Raw genomic sequence first — 18,900 nt, 5'->3', positions numbered from 1 at the left:
CACCAATTTATAGTTTGTTACTTGCGGGTTATGAACACCGTACAGTCATTTATTTTGGGTCATTTAACGAGAGATACCACATTGGCTACAGTTTGCATGCTGAGCCATTATTTATTAACCTCCCAGCAGGGGGTTATAACAGTTGATTGACTTGTGTCTTTGACTGTCAGTTAACATTTTTTACTTTCTTACTGTTTACTGTATCATTTTGATTTCAGTAACCTTTTCCTCTTTGGACCAGATTGAACTATGACAGTTTGAGGGAAGTGTTGAATTTTCTGTAGTGAAGCATTCATTCCTAACAGTGAAGTCCCCCCCCCCCCCCCCCCCAATAAGTCTAGTTTAAGTAATGATTTATGACTAAACATAATGAACCAGAAAGCACACGCGATCCGATTATAAGTGCACAATACCATATCCTATGAAATGCTTTAACTTTGTCAAACATGTCTCTTTACTGCCTCTGGGTAGTGCTTTACTTTTACCTGTATCGCAATCCTTCTTTCTATACTACTTGCCTATATTATGGACCATTGCTGAACTTGCCACATTGCTAAAATTTGACCTGTTTTAAGTGCATTTTTCAAAACAAAGCATTCTTTTTAACTGATCAGTAGGTCACTCATTGGCAGGTGTTTGAGTGAAGTACTGTAGCTAACCTTTCGAAGCGGGGTCTGGTGTGCATTTCGTGGATAGATTCTTTGAAGAACTGAGACTTCAGTTTAAATAACAGGAGAAAGAGGGAAAGAATCTTCATACCTACAGATTTGTGTAGGCAGATGTAGGGTGCAACAGAAGTGGTATACTTTCGATAGTTTAGAGTTGAAAAGAAATAAATAACTTGCACTTATATAGCGACCTTCGCGACATTGGAATGGCTCCAAGTACTTCACAGCCAATTAAGTATTTTTGAAGTGGAGTCACTGTTGTAATGTTGCAAATGTAGCAGCCAATGTGTGCACAGCAAGGCCCCACAAACAACAATGAGATAAATGACCAGTTAATCTGATTTTGGTGGTAAATGAGAGATAAAAGTTGGCCAGGATGCCAGGAGAATTTCCTTTTTTTTTTTTGCATAGTACCATGCGATCTTTTTCATCCACCTAAGAAGGCAGATGGGGCCTCGGTTTAACGTACCATGAAAGACAGCACCTCCAACATGGCAGCACTCCCTCACTTGTGCACAGATGTGTCAGCCTAGATTATGGGCTGGATTTTATCAGTGGGGACGCGTTGGGCGCGGGACTGCAGGTTGTCTGGTTTCCGTCCGGCCAACCCACGCTATTTTCCCTTGATCGACCTTGTTAATCCTGCCCTGCGGGCTAAGCAGGCAAATTAAGGGAAAGCCGGTGACAGAGGACGTCAGCGTATGACGTTTCATCTGTCAAAAATTTTTGACAGATGAAATGCCAGCGTTTGACAGCTTTGAGAAGCTGTCGAACACTGGCAATCTCTGTTCTATGTTGAGTCCTTGTACTGAAGTCTCACCAAACCTCTTTCCTGAGCAGAAATCAGATGGCTGTTGCATCTGAGAATGCAGCAGCCATTCTGTCATCTCTGCCATTGAGATGAGCCTTCGGATCCCCAAGGGTTGAAGCCTGCAGGAAGAAGCAAAGGTAAGTAAACTTTTTCTAACACTTTACACTCGCCTCCCATACTTACCTCTCCACACTTGCACCCATCACTCACCTGCACAGCGGTCTTTTCGACCCCTCTCACCCCCGCAGCCCCACTGCTCGCCTCGCTGACCCTGGTGAGGTTCGCAGCCGTCGGGAAGCCTGCACTTGTGTGGGTAAATTGGGGATAATCCTCTTTAACTGCCTGTTAACTGGCGGTAATCCCCTTCCCGCCTCGAGCAGACGGGTCCCTGCGTGAGTCGGGGACCCGCCTCCCGGGAAGATGGCACGGAGGCAGGTTGGGAGTGGGTTCGGTACCCACTCCCAGTTTCTGCCATTTTCTCGGCTGTCTCGCTTCCATTCCCGCCTCCCCAGGGCTGGCAAAATCCCCCCATATGTGTTGAAGTGTCTGGAGTGGGGCTTGAACCCACAACTTTTCTGACTTGAAGCTGAGAGCACTACCACTGAGCCAAGGCTGGCATATTGAAGAGCAGAAAGCACATAGGGATTAGAAATCAGAAAGATATTCCAGGCGATTAAATCTGAGCAAAATAAAGGAAACAACGAAAATGATGGAAAATGAAATGTTAGAAAAAGCAAACAAGCATATTGAAACAAAAAAAAGTGGGGGAAAATAATTATATTGTGCATGACTGAGTACAGTGAGACTGACGAGGTAAGTGTACAGCTCAGTGTGATGTTATCATCAACAACAACAACCTGCAGTTATATAGTACTTTTTTAATATAGAAAAAGGCCTCAACGTTTCACAGAGGTACAAGGGAAAAAACAAAAAGCTATGTTTGGATTATAAAAAACTACAGGTGAGTAGGTAGTTCTACAAATCCTCCACTATAATTGAATGTACCTGTTTTGGAACGTTTGCTTGAAATTTGTATATAGCTGCACAGTACAAATTCCACAGAAATCCATTTGACACACATCATGTTTTCTTTTAAGGTTTTATTTATGTCATGGATTAGAAAATTGCAAGACTATTGAGTCAATTTATCTTTAAATAAACTAACATTATTGATGCTCCCAACCATCATAAAAATCCAATTTCTTAATTTGAATCCTCCAGCACATCAGGTGGTCCTTTATTTTTCTCTCCTTCTCCCGCCCAGCCCCACTCATGGCTTCTACCCTGATTATTGCATTCCACGTTACACTCTGTTGCGTTTATTCTGCCCTTGGATGGAACTGTAGTATTCGGTTGCCTCATAATACATGAAATGAGATGAGAATTTGTAGGTGCAGGAATTTGGATTAAAACCGCGACAGTACTTTCTCAGTTATGCTGGATTTTTTTTGTATTTTACTTAACTGCTATATGGGCTTAACAGAAATAATAGAACATGCCTAGATTTATCACAAGAAACAATTTATTTTGTGATTTGGGGTATTTAAAAAAAATTAAAAAAAAATACAGCCAGTACAGATTTAGGTTCTATTTTATAATCTATAAATTATTTTGTTTTCTTGTATTTTCTTTTATTTTGTTAACTTTTCTTCTGGTGCTTAACTTTTCACTTGCTGTTACCTCAATCATTTTTGTTTAATTTTTCAAACGACTGCCCATAAATATAATTTTTTTGCTGAACCTTTCACTGAAGCAACACGCATTCTCCTTTCGTTGTGTAACAATGTTTTAAAATTTTGATCATGAATCTGACTTTTTTTTATTAACAAAATTATATGTTTCCTGCAAATCACGAATTTGATGTCACTGCCGCTCTTCTTTCTTAATGTTCTGTTTTCTGAATGGTTTTGCAAATTAACCACTTTGTGCAGTTATGTATTGATCCTGTGTAATGTGCTTTTCTTATTGCTCCCTCCTATTCATAATAATGCAGGATACTATGGACTGCATGAGTCTGATCTGGATAAGGTTTTTCGACTGCCTACGACAACCTTCATTGGGGGAAATGAATCTGCAATTTCATTGCGTGAAATCATAAAACGATTAGAGGTCAGTCCATGATTGTCAATGTACAGAATGTTTTACACTCTAAACCAGAATTGTCTTTCCTTTATATTTAAAAAAACAGTTTTGAAGTTTCACTGTGGGTCACCATGCTTTGTAGTCTGGTAGTTAACTGTAAAGCTAGCCATGTCTAACCTTCAGCATGTGGCCACAACGCAATTCCACGGAGACCTTTCTGTTCAGCAAATGATCTTATTGTTCCTGGCTTCTCCCTTGTACTTTCTGTGACTGCCACAGTCCAGGACACAAGTGGGTAATCTGTCTACCATTTTCAGGTAGTTTTTCTGCTGAAACAACCCAAAAAAAAAGCAACTGCACTTGGAGCATCCTGACCATCAAAAAGTGGAACCGTCAGCCACTGCGAATCCGAGGTAATAGCAAGACAGTCAGCTGTTCCGGTCCGAGACACCGGCGGGACCATCATAGAATCTTAGAAACATAGAAGATAGGAGCAGGAGTAGGCCATTCAGCCCCTCGAGCCTGCTCCGCCACTCAATGAGATCATGGCTGATCATCCAAATTCAGTACCCTGTCCCTGCCTTCTCCCCATATCCCTTGATCCCTTTAGCCTTAAGAAATATATCCAACTCCTTGAATATATTTAATGAACTGGCCTCCACCGCCCTCTGTGGCAGAGAATTCCACAGGTTCACCACTCTCTGGGTGAAGAAATTCCTCCTCATTTCAGTCCTAAATGGCTTACCCCTTATCTTTAGACTATGACCCCCTGGTTCTGGACTCCCCGGCCATCGGAAAGATCCTTCCTGCATCTAGTCTGTCCAGGCCTGACAGAATTTTATAGGTTTCGATGAGATCCCCTCTCAATCTTCTAAACTCCAGTGAGTATAAGCCCAATCGACACAATCTCTCCTCATACGTCATTCCTGCCATCCCAGGTATCAGCCTGGTGAATCTTCGCTGCACTCCCTCCATGGCAAGAACGTCCTCCCTCAGATAAGGCGACCAAAACTGCACACAATACTCAAGGTGCGGTCTCAACAAGGCCCTGTACAACTGCAGCAAGACATCTTTGTTCCTGTACTCGAACCCTCTTGCTACGAAGGCCAACATACCATTTGCCTTCTTAACCGCCTGCTGCACCTGCATGCTTACCTTCAGCGACTGGTGCACAAGAACACCCAGGTCTCTGCACTTCCCCTTCTCCCAATCTATTGCCATTCAAATAATAGTCTGCCTTCCTGTTTTTGTCACCAAAGTGGATAACCTCACATTTATCCACATTATAGTGCATTTGCCATGTTTCTGCCCAATCACCCAACCTGTCCAAATCGTACTGGAGTTTCACGACATCCTCCTCACAGCATACCCTTCTACCCAGCTTTGTGTCGTCTGCAAATTTGGAGATATTACATCCAATTCCCTCGTCCAGATCATTAATATATATTGTGAACAGCTGGGGTCCTAGGACCGATCCTTGCGGTACCCCACTAGTCACTGCCTGCCACTCGGAAAACGACCCGTTTATTCCAACTCTTTCTTTCTATCCGCCAACCAGTTCTCTATCCAAGTCAATACCTTGCCCCCAATCCCATGTGCCTTAATTTTGCATGCTAATCTCTTATGCGGGACCTTATCGAAAGCCTTCTGAAAGTCCAAATATACCACATCTGCTGGTTCTCCCTTATCTATTTTACCAGTTACATCCTCAAAAAATTCCAGTAGGTTAGTCAAGCACGATTTACCTTTTGTAAATCCATGTTGACTTTGTCCGATCCCGTCACTGCTTTCCAAGTGCTCTGCTATTACATCTTTTATAATGGACTCTAGCATTTTCCCTACTACCGATGTCAGGCTTACCGGTCTATAATTCCCTGTTTTTTCTCTACCACCTTTTTTGAATAGTGGGGTAACATTAGCTACCCTCCAATCCATGGGTACTGTTCCAGAATGTATCAAGTTCTGGAAGATGACCAGCAATGCATCTACTATTTCTAGGGCCACTTCCTTAAGTACCCTAGGATGTAGATTATCAGGCCCTGGGGATTTATCGGCCTTCAGTCCCATCAATTTTCCTAACACCATTTCCCTACAAATACTGATTTCTTTCAGTTCCACCCTTTCATCAGACCCTATGTTCCCCGGCATCTCTGGGAGGTTATTTGTGTCCTCCTTTGTGAAGACAGAACCAAAATATGTATTTAGTTGGTCTGCCGTTTCTTTGTTCCCCATTATAAATTCCCCTGATTCTGACTGCAAGGGACCTACGCTTGACTTCACCAATCTTTTTCTCTTCATATATCTATAAAAGCTTTTACAGTCAGTTTTTATGTTCCCTGCAAGCTTACTCTCATATTCTATTTTCCCTTTCTTAATTAATCCCTTTGTCCTCCTTTGTTGAATCCTAAACTGCTCCCAATCCTCAGGATTATTGCTTTTTCTGGCCAATTTATATGTCCTCTCCTTGGATCTTATGCTATCCCTAATTTCCCTTGTTAGCCACGGTTGAGTCACCTTTTTTGTTTTATTTTTATGCCAAACTGGGATGAACAAATTCTGTAGCTCATCCATTCGGTCTTTGAATGTTTGCCATTGCCTATCCACCGTAAACCCTTTGAGTGACATTCCCCAATCAATCCTACCGCTGCTCCGAGTCTGAGATGCAACTACAACTTCCACACTGGAAGTCTAGGTGAGGCAGTGCCTCTGCCGCATTGTTGCTATACACCCGTACACAAGCAAGAATCAACCTTCAGAAGAGAAAGGGAGAAAATAGGAACCGAGGGTAGTAAGAGTATGTGCACCAACAAAATGTTTAACTTGAAATGTCTCAGTGTTTGAATCCTAATGTTCTTGTCAAATGTAAAATGCAAAAACACATGGATACTTTTTTGACTCTCTCTGTACCATGGCAACTTAATATCAGATAAGACATACATAGGTTGATCTTGCACAAAAATGGGAAGGGAGCTGTTCTATGATTAGCAGTTGATGAGAGTGACTTTTGTACTTCTGTCATCTACCTTTGCTCAGCAGTCAGTAGTCTTCTATGTGAGCTCCAAAGTACCATCTCTGTCAATTAAAATAGTACTTGAAACACATTTTGTAGACTTCTGCATGGTCGACTAGTTTCTGTTTAGTTCTCTGAATAGACTGCAAGATGATGTTTTAGCAGAAGCCCTTTGTTAGATGTCTTTGGCGTAAGAAAACTGTTTCAGGATGATTGTGCTGCAGTTTCCATGCTTGTGTTAACTTGCATATGGATTATCATCTTCTATTCGGCACTTACCTTTCTCCATCCAATACTGTACATTTAAATGATGAAGAAGTTGTCACCTTGGTGCAAGTGGGTGAAAATGTTTATGTATAGTTTAATTTTCTTATTTGAATCAGGACACTTACTGCAGGCATATTGGTTTGGAGTTCATGTTTATAAATGATGTAGAACAGTGCCAATGGATCAGACAGAAGTTTGAGACTCCGGGAATCTTGCAATTTACCAACAAGGAGAAAAGAAGGCTGTTGGCTCGGCTGGTCCGTTCAACAAGGTACGAACTATATATTTTGTTTTATTAATAAAAATATTTCAAATATATAATCTGTCTAACACAAAAGTTGTTAAGTTCACTACAGGAAACTTTTTTTTATCCGGCACGGACGGGACCGACGTGGTGCCGGTTCATCAAAAATTCCGGATAACCGAAAGCTATAGTAAAAGATACGGAGCTGAGAGCTCCGTATAAAGCAACAAACCCTGTTGCTTAGCTTCAGAACAATGGCCACAAGTTGCAAGCGTCTCTGTAGCTTAGCAACAGCTGCAGCCACACCCTTGCACAGCAACAAATGGAGGAAGGCAAGTAATAAAAGTTACCTGAACCTACTCCTGAATTTTGCTGGTTAACCGAGATTTCCGGTTATTTAGGTGCCAGTAAATCGAAAGTTTCCTGTATGTCACTTCTTGCTTAAGATAGCTTTAGCTGAAGTATGTTGACCTTGGTCACCATTAAACTTATTTATGACTTTTATTTTTGCTTCTTTGGAATTAACGGTTGTTATAAATCTCATCATCAAGAAACTACTTATGAAATAACGCTGGACGGCCAGCTGGTGGCGCCGTCCAAGGAGTATAAATACTCGGGCGTGGGCCCCAGCTTGCCAGGGACATTTTGTAAGACAAGGAGCTAGTGAAATACAACTGGACTTCCATGTTCTGAAACAAGTTGATTAAAGCCTTGCTTTATGCTCAAACCAAGTGAGTGAGTTTTATTACGTCAGCGGTCTTTATTCAATCTTGCATCCGCAAATACCTTTAACTTTATATAATATTATATCACTGTGCTATTTAAATTATACTAGATTTCTTGTGGCATTCGTAGGTAAATTTGCTATATTATAGCAATAGATGAACCACTGTTGAGGTTTTTTTCATACTTACAGTGGTCTTGTTGTAGCTTGAACATGACCATGGTTTGCCTATTGCTGTAAGATAGTGAATTTTCTGTCTCTGTCACAATATGCACCAGGTACTATAGTTCCACAGGAACAGGGTGAAAAAAGCAAATCCTATTATGAATCGGTTCTCTCGCTCTCTAATGCATTATATTGTATTAACACTACTGTTAATAGAAAACATAGCAACTCTGTTTTATATTAACTTTGTCAGATAGTGTCAAGCTGATCTCTTGTGATGGGGCTCATGCACTGTATTTCTGTGTCCATCTTTCTCTTTCTGTTCCACCCTTATTCTCTGTATGGCTATCAGATTTTTCTTTAGGCGTTTGTCTTGGGTGGCAGCACAAACCGGACGATAGCGAATTGGCAACCCGTTTTGCACTCCGCCATATTTTTCTTTTCCATTAACTTCATCGAACTTCTGTTATCAAGTAGAAAATCTGTTGCTCAATTAAAGAAAAATGTAGGTGTAGACGATGAAGGTAATCCAATTGAGCTTTCCTATGTTGGTACATGTAAGAAGGATATTCCCATGGAGGAAATCACGGTAGAAGTGGTCTCCAAGAGATTCTTGTGCACTGAGCTCACCTTTCTGCACACTAAACAGCAACCCACAATTCATTTATTTTCTTGCCAATACTATTCCTGAGAACTTAATCTAAGTTCCTGACTTGGTCTTCAGACCATATTCCGATGAGCAGTTTGGTGGGTAAGGATGTGAAATGTCATTTCCTTCTGCTTAATTTTGAGATTTAACTCTAATTTTCTGGAGTTGGTGGCAACTATTGCATTAACAAGCAGTTGATGTAATAAATCATTTCATTTTTGGGTAGATATATTTATATGATGCTGGATGCTGCATCCAGATAGTATTTAGAAGCAGATTTATACAGTATAGGGCATTTTTTTCTGTGATGTCTGTAGGCAACTTTTAACTCTGCCTGGTGGAAACAGGGCAACCGCGGTGTTAAAATCAAGGTGGGTGACTTTCTGCCATTTTAACTCGGGCTTTCTGTTGGGTGGCCCAGGCACTCTCCTAAATCAGGTAGAGCCTCATTAATCCTTGTACAGGAAACTTTCGATTTACCGGCACCTAAATAACCGGAAATCTCGGTTAACCGGCAAAATTCAGGAGTAGGTTCAGGTAAGTTTTATTACTTGCCTTCCTCTATCTGTTGCTGTGCAAGGGTGTGGCTGCAGCTGTTGCTAAGCTACAGAGACGCTTGGAACTTGTGGCCATTGTTCTGAAGCTGTTGCTAAGCAACAGGGTTTGTTGCTTTATACGGAGCTCTCAGCTCCGTATCTTTTACTATAGCTTTCGGTTATCCGGAATTTTTGATGAACTGGCACCACGTCAGTCCCGTCGGTGCCGGATAAAAACAAGTTTCCTGTAATACGTAGGACCGTGAAGTAATTTTTAAAGGGCTACTTGAATGCACCCTGGATGCTCAACTCAAGCTGGTGGTCAAGAGGAAGAGGCCTCAAAAAGGTAAATCTACAAATATTTTTAGGGGTCAGGATGAGCAGGGGTGCTGCATAAGAATAATGTGGGCCTCTGTTGCTCCAGGCGCCCCCACCAGCCCACGGACCTACTCTTCTGCCAGCTAGGTCGGCCTCCGGGGCCACATGATACTGCAGTGGGCCACCCATTTGGGCCCTGCAGCTCGCTGGCAACATGTCAATTCGACCCCGCCCTCAAAATGGGCCAGGCCTCCCACTAGAGGGATTGGACGAATGGCTCGCATGTTCTGCCGGCCAGCCGCTTGATAGTTAAAATCGCCCTTTCTATGTTTTTGAAGGTTTGAAGAATTTCTTGCAAGAAAGTGGTCGTCTGAGAAGCGGTTTGGTGTGGAAGGATGTGAGGTGTTAATTCCAGCTTTGAAGACCATCATCGATGTATCTATTTCCATGGGAGTAGACAATGTGATAATGGGAATGCCACACAGGTAAGACACTTGATTTACATTTTCTTTTTCAAAAAAACATTTGATGTGTCAGCTTATGCTGATTTTTTTTAAAATACAGATTTGCATAAAGTGAAAGATGTATGATGAGGAGCAGGAAAGCTATCTGATTTCCCCCTCGTCGTTTGATGCTTAGACCAATTGTGCTCCAAATGCTGTCCCAGATAAGATAGACAAACTCAGCACAGACTTGGAATTGAACTTGCTGGTCTGTATGGCTTAGCTACCCTTTTTTACCCGGCAGTTTTTTCCTGAAGAATAGTAAAATACTCCCACCACAAGCTGTTGTTTAACATGGGTACATGAACTCAAATTATAATAGTTTGAGGCGACTTAGGCCACAACATGGTCATCTCTGTAGTTTGCTCTGTTCATGTTAAGGTAGCCTGGCCAATATGCGGTTAAAGACAGTTCTCACTTCAGAGTCAGCTAAAGAGATCACATGAAAAGCTCCTTTGTGTAAAATCCGTATATTGCTTGAAAAAAACTTTTCAATAGTGTTTTTAATTCTCTAAAAATGCAATTAGGTTTGGAATATGATTTGTGTTTCTCAGATATTTGTCTTTTAACATGCAATAGAATACTTTGGGGGGTGAGGATATAAAACAGTTCTGCTTACAGAAATAACTATGGATTGGTTGTACTGTTTCATTCGAACTTGATTGTTTTTGTAAATATTTTGTTACAATTTTATTTTTGAAGTATTCACTTTTTGTCTTGGGGGAAATGATTCCTGTCTTTTTTTGAATTAAACTACACAGTTTATACAGTTTTGATATGTGAAATACAAAAGTTACAAAGACAGCTAGTAACAGTCGTTCCTTTGTTCGTGTGTTTTAACAATTTAGGAGTTTTATTTTTGCAACTCCTCTCGTCCCAGTTAAATTTATTGAAATATTGAATTTTTCTGTTTTGTAGTGTACTTCACACATAGATATTTATCTCCCTATTAAACTCCTTATTTGGCTTTGCATCTATGGCTTTCTTGGGATGTGTGTTCCACGTTCTCCCAACCCTTTGAGGATGTTATTCCTGGATTTGCTTTTAATCAACTTAGCACAAATTCTCATTGTTTCCTTATTCTGTATTTCCCGCTGGAAGGAAATGAGAGGGGATCTCATTGAAACTTATAAAATTCTAACAGGACTAGACAGACTAGATGCAGGAAGGATGTTCCCGATGGCCGGGGAGTCCAGAACCAAGGGACACAGTCTAAGGATAAGGGGTAAGCCATTTAGGACTGAGATGAGGAGGAATTACTTCACCCAGAGAGTGGTGAACCTGTGGAGTTCTCTACCACAGAAGGCAGTGGAGGCCAATTCATTAAATATATTCAAGAAGGAGTTAGATATATTTCTTAAGGCTAAAGGGATCAAGGGATATGGGGAGAAGGCAGGGACAGGGTACTGAATTTGGATGATCAGCCATGATCTCATTGAATGGCGGAGCAGGCTTGCGGGGCCAAATGGCCTACTCCTGCTCCTATCTTCTATGTTTCTATGTTTTCCCTATCTACCCTGTCAATTCCCGTCATTATTTTAAATACCTCAATCATATTATCTCAACCTTCTCTTGCAAGAAATATAATCTGATTTACCCAGTCTCTCATCATAGTTCAGTCCCTGCATCACCATGATAAATCAAAGCTGAACTTTCTCCCAGGCCGATATATCCTTCCTGTGGTAGGGTGCTCAAAACTGAACAACGTATTCCAAATGCGGTCTGACAAGCCCTGTGTATAATTGCAGTATTGTTTAGATTATGGCATTGATGTAGATTTAGATTATGTGGGTGCATTGCAGAGCGATTATATTTTCTTGAGTGAGCTGATGTTTTGGAAAGGCCTCGGGAAGGGGTGAACCTGAAGCCACCTGATCTCAGCAGCTGGTTATTAAATTCTACGACCATTCCTTACAATTTATGACTGTTTCTGATTTTGGCCATCTATAAAAACCCTGGTAAAACATAGCTTAAAAATTCAAAGAAATGCATTTTCACACTTGTTAAAAATTTGAAAACCTTTCTAGAGGCCGGTTGAATGTCTTGGCCAATGTAATCCGGAAGGATTTGGAGCAAATTTTCTGTCAGTTTGATCCAAAACTGGAAGCTTCTGAAGAGGTGAGCAATTAATCTGTTTGAGACACATCGTTGTAATTCAATGGGTTTCATTTGAAATCTGGTTTTGCCATTCTCAAAGTAAACTGCTGTTTATTTTTATTTTAGCTTTAGATAGCATGGTTGAGAAATTTGCACATACTGCGATATACTGATATTCAGAATGAGATAAGAATATCCATTAAAAAGGATGTTTTTTTTTAAATTTAGATTTGTAAATTTGCTTTTGTTTCTAAAATTAATCTGTAGGATTGTGTGCATAATTGGCTACCATTCATTTAAAACATTAACTGAACAAATTTTTTATATTTTATATTTAATTTTTTTTTTAAACAAATTACAGGAAACTTTGTGCTATCCGGCACTGACGGGACCGGCGTGTTGCCGATCTATCAAAACTGCCGGACATACAAAGTTAATGTTGAAGCATACGGAGGTTTTCATCTCTGTATCTGACAACAAACACTGTTGCTTAGCAACAGCTTCTAAAGAGTCGGCTGCAGCTGCAAGCGTCTCTAGCTGAAGCTGTTGCTATAGCTACAGACCTTGCAGTGGCTGACTGGGGAAAAAGAACGAGATCTAAAAAAACTTACAGAAAACGGCTCCTGATTTTTGCCGTTAGATCGAGTATTCCGGACATACAACCTCCGGATAAACCAAAGTTTCCTGTACTTTCACTTATATGGTGATAAACTATCCAAGTGCTAAAGATGTCCAGATTTGTTTCCAGATGCCAGCCTAGTTCTGGGTGGTGATGATAACGTAGCGGGCTGCGCAGACAAAATATTTTTGCCGGTTCCCTGAAATCAAGCAAAACGATGCATAATAAGGTGGAGATTATGCAAACACAATTTTTATTTTAAAAAAACACAAAGATTATGACTGCAGACTTTTGCAATCCGTACATTGGTTCATTTGCATCAGATGGGAAATGGATCAATAGGTGAGATTTCTACTTCGCGACATGCTGGAAATGCATATCGAGAAATTGTGCTCTTCCAGGTCGTGATTTTCCATCCATTCATTTTAATGGGGGGAACGTTGTAGGCTGCGGTGCACAATTTCCCTATATGAACTCCCATCATATGCAACTTCTAGTAATGGTGTCTGTCGGCAGAGCCCAATGGAAAAAATCTCCTAATTGTGTTCCAAAATATAATATGCTAGGTTTCCATTGGAGAATGAGGACATGGGCCATGTCTGTGACTATGGTATTCATTTGTGTGTGTTCATTTTTAGTATGGTTACAGGAAACCAATGAACAGAGAGGGGAATAAAACCATGAACCACTCCCCCAGTTTAAAAAAAAAACTTCAAAAAAAAAATCGCACAAGATCATTCAAAGTCCCCAGGAAACTTGTTTTAAAACATTTTTTTCAAAAACCAACAATAAAGTAGAAGCCAGTTGCTATGAGGGCCATGTGGTATGCGTGAATTTAATATGCTGTTAATATCTTGGAATGTAATACTTTTTGTAGTTCATATTTTGATTTAAATCTGACAGCGGGGCATTGACCTGTTATTTAGTGATTCTCCTCTCCATATTTCAAAATACGAATAGCTGATCAGCTTTCTGGTGAACTGCCTCAATTCTTGAACGATTGCCCAATACAGGAAATTTTGTGCTATCCGGCACCGACGGGACCGAGCTGTTGCTGTTACCTCAAAACTGCCGGACAAACCAGCGCTAATGTTGAAAGATACGGAGATTTTGAGCTCCGTATCTGGCAACAAACCCTGTTGCTTAGCAACAGCTTCTAAACAGTCGGCCGTACTCTCTCTAGCATCTCTGTAGCTTAGCAACAGCTTCAGCGAGACCTTGCAGAGCTTGACTGTTGAGAAAAAAGCAACGAAACGAAAAAGAAACTAACGAAACGGCTCCTGATTTTTGACGGTGGCTCGAGCTTGCCGGACATTTAGCCTCCGGATAACACACAGTTTCCTGTAGTTCAAGAAGTTGTTGCTTTGAAGTTGTAATTTTGCAACATGTCTCCAGTACTTTGATGTAGCAGTTCTAAATGGTCACATGAGTGGGTAGATCAGGGATATTTTTCCTTGCCCCTTTTTTTCTTTACTGTTACAAAATTACTATCCAAAAATCTAAAAATGAATCATATCCTGATAGAGTTTTGAATCAAAGCCTAGGCATACCAAGCTTTAAAATAAACCTCAGAGAAAAAAAAATCAAAGTCTAGCTTAAGGTTCCCCTACAAGATAGCTATCTTTTATACAACAAAAGATTTAATTCATTGTTCAATACTAGATAATTGTACACCAGCAGCGTCAAAGATGTTTAATTTATTGGTTTGTCAAAGATGTATTTCGTACTTTTATAACATTGGGGATATGACTACACAGACAATTAAAGGTGCTTAAAATACCCATTTAAAAAAAATTCCACCAACAATTGTTGCTTTTGCAGCTTCCATCAAATCTTGGAATTTTGCTGCATTCATTATTTTGTTGGGTACAGTGTTTGTGATGCTGACTGCCTGAATTGTCTACAGTTCTGTGACACAGTTTATTTAAGAACTAACTAACAGGGAATTAAAAATGGTTATATATCAATATGAGGAATCATGTGCAACCTCCATAATGCATCATTTAGGGATCAGGAGATGTTAAGTACCACCTGGGTGTATACCATGAAAGGCTCAACCGAACAACTAACAAGCACATTACCATGTCACTTATGGCAAATCCTTCGCACCTGGAAGCAGTGAATCCAGTGGTACAGGGAAAAACCAAAGCAGAGCAATTCTACCGTGGAGACACCACAGGCAAAAAGGTAAGGGACAAGCTTTCTGTTTAATATTGATTTTTGTTGCTAATTAATCTATTTAATTGAGTTTAATGTTATTTTAGTTGATAGATACTTAAAAATGGCTTATCACAGCACCTTGAGGTAAAAGGTTAATTCAAAGTTGAAGTACAGATATTCAACAACTTGCATTTATATACCGCCTTTAACATAGTAAAGTAATTGACCGCAGGATTTCCAGTATCCTAAATCTTCATTATTCTATGGAATACATGCATTTTAACATTATGTGGACAGTGACATAGTTTGAGGAAAAAAGGCAGTCAATATTGGTGAATATTGTTTTGCCATAATATGGAGCACAAATATCAGATGGAAACTTGAGTATGATTACTACTAAATTATGTACTGACTAGAATATTCTGAAAATAACTAGGGGTATTTCTGAAACTGGCTTAGAATTCACCCCAGTACCCCCTACAAGGGAGTTGTTTATATATGTATCATAATAATATATTCAGTACCTTAGTATTTTTCAAATTGTAGTTAGTATTTCATTACTTTTGATCTGATGAAATTGGTAGCACATCAGTGAACATCATCTGAAACAGCTTGACAAGTTTTTTTAAAGCAGGTTTTAAAATTCAAATGATTAACCAATTCAAGAAGTCTTTATTTTTCTGTCAAAATATTTAACTGCAAAACTAATATAAAGGTTCAGTAGAAGTGAAATATGTGCTAGAGTTTGAAAGAGGAAGCTCTTATTGTTGCATGGACTATTAATGAGTTATAACCACACACCATATTATTCTTACTTGAAACCATTCCCAGGCTGCACCTAGAATACCATAATCCAGGATGAAAATATAAACACAGCCATAATGCCAATCTTACATTTTCCATTGATTACTTTTTAGCTAAAATTACAGCAAACCCTAACTTGTATTCGGCACTTTATGATGCTGTTTAAGTAATGTGTACATATTTAGTTGAAGCCAAAATTTGACCCCTTTTTCCAGAGAATTATCTTCTATAAAGTGCAGTGCTGTATTATTCATGTATGGGGATTCCTATGTGTGATCTACCAGTGTTGATTTAAACAGATTAATAGCCCAGTTCATACTTTTCGGAAGTGGAAACCTGTTCATCATTTAGCATCTCATTCACTACCTACTGGAGTCGAGCAATTCTAAATAATAAATTGTCCTTAACAATCCAATTGAATTCAGAATTTTTCTTAGTTTTATACAATGCCGTATTTTAAGGACACTACCTGATCTTACGGACAAAATTGGGAGGGAAAAATCCCACTCGCTTTCTCTTCTCCACCCCAACCTCCCCCTCCCCCCCCCCCCCCCCCCCCCCCCCGGGATTTGCCTCACAATTTCTCTCTGTATACAGGTCTCTCTCTTTCTTTCTCTCTGACTGGCTCTCTATCAAGCTCTCTTTGCCTCCCACTGTGTATGCCTCCACATGCGTTTTCTCTCTGTGTGTCTCTCTGTCTCTTACTCCTCCTACAGAAACCTAGAGCCAGATTTGGGGGCCACAGAAATGATCTCATCTTTCCCTGGGTACCATTGTCCTTTTGAGCACCAGCCTATCATAAAACTGCCTTTGGAAGTGTCTGACAATTGCAGTAACACTTGGCATCTGGAGTAGTGTGAGAGAACAAGGCCTGTGGCTGGCAAGGGGCTGGGAACTTGTGCCTAACTGTTTAAATGAGATGTAGCCATCTAAATCTGAGATGTGACCTACTCAGTCAGAACACAGATGAAGTCTGGATATTTTGATGAGCAGATAGAATAGAAGGCAGCAGCTTCCTGTGTGAGACTTCCAGTCAGTTCTGTTATAGAAGTAAACCTTGGTTCTTGATATTCCTTTTAAAGTGCTACTGAATGGTTGCTTGGATGCAGATAACACAGTAATAATATCAGATATGGCAACTGGTGTTTTTTGGAGTTTTTCAGATGATTAGTGAGGTAAGGCATTTTTTGAAATCTGTATCCATTAACCATAGCTAGAGAGCAAATCAGCTGGGCGAGGCATTTAGTTTCTCCAAAGGAGAGGGCAAAAGACTATCTGCTTCCGAGGTGTACCAGTCAGAAGTACAGATAGTAGTTAACTGAATTCTTTGGATTGGTATTCAATAGGAAGGTTTTTTTTAAGCATATCGTATCTTGGACTACATGCGGCTTATCCATTTAAGAATGATTTACAGCAAATATCAGGATTCCTGTACTATTGGCCTTAGCCCTTCACCAAGGTTTCTTAATTTAAAAAAATTAATAATGTAACTTGGACCCAGTAATTCAGTACCTTTTTAAAAAAAAAAAAAAAAATTAGCAAAATGCCGAAGATTGCAATGACTAATTCAGAAAATAATTTATTTTAAAATTTACAGGTGATGTCCATCCTTCTACATGGTGATGCTGCTTTTGCTGGCCAGGGTATTGTGTACGAGACATTTCATCTTAGTGACCTCCCATCATATACTACACATGGTACTATCCATGTAGTTGTAAATAATCAGGTAAGAAAAGGCACATCTGAGCTAATACACAATAGATTATGGCTACAAAACACGAGAGATCAGTGAGTTGCTGAATTGTTTCTGAACAGTGAAATGTGTACAGTGCAGTGGTTAATACTGGAAGTCGATTGTTCTCTTGCAGATTGGGTTTACTACAGATCCTCGTATGGCCCGCTCATCTCCTTATCCTACTGATGTTGCACGTGTTGTGAATGCACCTATTTTTCATGTGAATGGTGATGACCCAGAAGCTGTGATATATGTGTGTAAAGTGGCTGCAGAGTGGAGGAGCACATACAATAAGGATGTTGTAATCGATCTGGTAATTACAAGATATTGCAGTATTTGAGATGTTACAGGTGTGATTTCATATACAGTACGTGTAAAAAAACAAAAAAAAAACAAACTACAGGAAACTTTCGATTTACCGGCACCTAAATAACCGGAAATCTCGGTTAACCGGCAAAATTCAGGAGTAGGTTCAAGTAAGTTTTACTTCATATTGTACTTGCCTTCCTCGATCTGTTGCTGTGCAAGGGTGTGGCTGCAGCTGTTGCTAAGCTACAGAGACGCTTGGAACTTGTGGCCATTGTTCTGCACTTGTTGCTAAGCAACAGGGTTTGTTGCTTTATACGGAGCTGTCAGCTCTCCGCATCTTTTACTATAGCTTTCGGTTATCCGGAATTTTTGATGAACCGGCACCACGTCGGTCCCGTCGGTGCCGGATAAAAGAAAGTTTCCTGTATATGTGGTACAATTTGATGAGTCGTTAAATAAAATGTTTTCCTTTTAATCTACTGGAATTGCATGTTTCAGTACATTTTAGTTCTGAAAATGTGTTATAGAATACATCTCTATATAATTTGTAACAGAAAGGGTGGACAATATGTTGATTATTGAATGTGTGGAGGGTTGTATATTTAGGAAACTGATGCAGTTATTTTCTGGCTGCCAGATTGCTCTAGAAATGTAAGAGGAAAAGAAGAGGAACTGGGGAGCACAGTAGTTTAACAGGCTATCCTTGTATCTCTGGGGCCTGGGGTTAAATGTAGTCCAGAAAGACGTACCTGTTTGCTGGCAGTAAGGGTCATTTGCAAAATCAAGTTCCTAGTAGCTGTGAACTACAACATAAAACTATGTGTGGTTTGTCAATCTTCCTCAAGAAGGAAAACAAGCTTTTCTGGTGTGAGAAATGGAAAATTTCTCGCTGGTGTCCTGAGGTTGGGGGTTAAGGCATAGAGTTGGGGCAGAATGGAGAGAGCTTCAGCTTGCATCTGGATTTGCTACATCTCACCTCTGAGGGCCCAGAACAGACAATGAACACACAAAAAATCATCTCAATTTCATTATCAGCTCTTTTTGTAGCTCAATAAATGGTGTTTAGAGTGTTTATGAAGATGTTTAGATGTTTGGTCGTGCCACCTTTTGACCAAGGCAGGGCATGGCAATGAGAGGGAGAAAATGGACTTTTGATTTTTTTTATTAAGTTTCTTTTTAAAACAAATTGCGCATTAATG

The 18,900-nt window shown here is 40.0% G+C and overlaps 1 protein-coding gene across 3 annotated transcripts in view; it reads left to right on the top strand.

Annotated features, from left to right (window-relative positions):
• The window catches only part of ogdhl (oxoglutarate dehydrogenase L), a 106,291-nt gene that overhangs the window by 47,955 nt on the left and 39,436 nt on the right, over positions 1-18,900 (top strand). For all 3 annotated transcript variants that reach the window (XM_085970536.1, XM_085970534.1, XM_085970535.1), the window contains exons 5-11: positions 3,473-3,588; positions 6,955-7,109; positions 9,813-9,959; positions 12,005-12,095; positions 14,701-14,880; positions 17,255-17,383; positions 17,526-17,705. In XM_085970536.1, coding sequence (XP_085826662.1) covers positions 3,473-3,588; positions 6,955-7,109; positions 9,813-9,959; positions 12,005-12,095; positions 14,701-14,880; positions 17,255-17,383; positions 17,526-17,705 — 998 coding nt within the window. The remainder of the gene's footprint in view (positions 1-3,472; positions 3,589-6,954; positions 7,110-9,812; positions 9,960-12,004; positions 12,096-14,700; positions 14,881-17,254; positions 17,384-17,525; positions 17,706-18,900) is intronic.

Source organism: Somniosus microcephalus, chromosome 29 (genome assembly GCF_052327205.1).
Source record: "Somniosus microcephalus isolate GS21.2 chromosome 29, FLI_Smic_1.0, whole genome shotgun sequence".
Taxonomy (NCBI): domain Eukaryota; kingdom Metazoa; phylum Chordata; class Chondrichthyes; order Squaliformes; family Somniosidae; genus Somniosus; species Somniosus microcephalus.
This window is presented reverse-complemented; position numbering and strand designations above follow the sequence as displayed.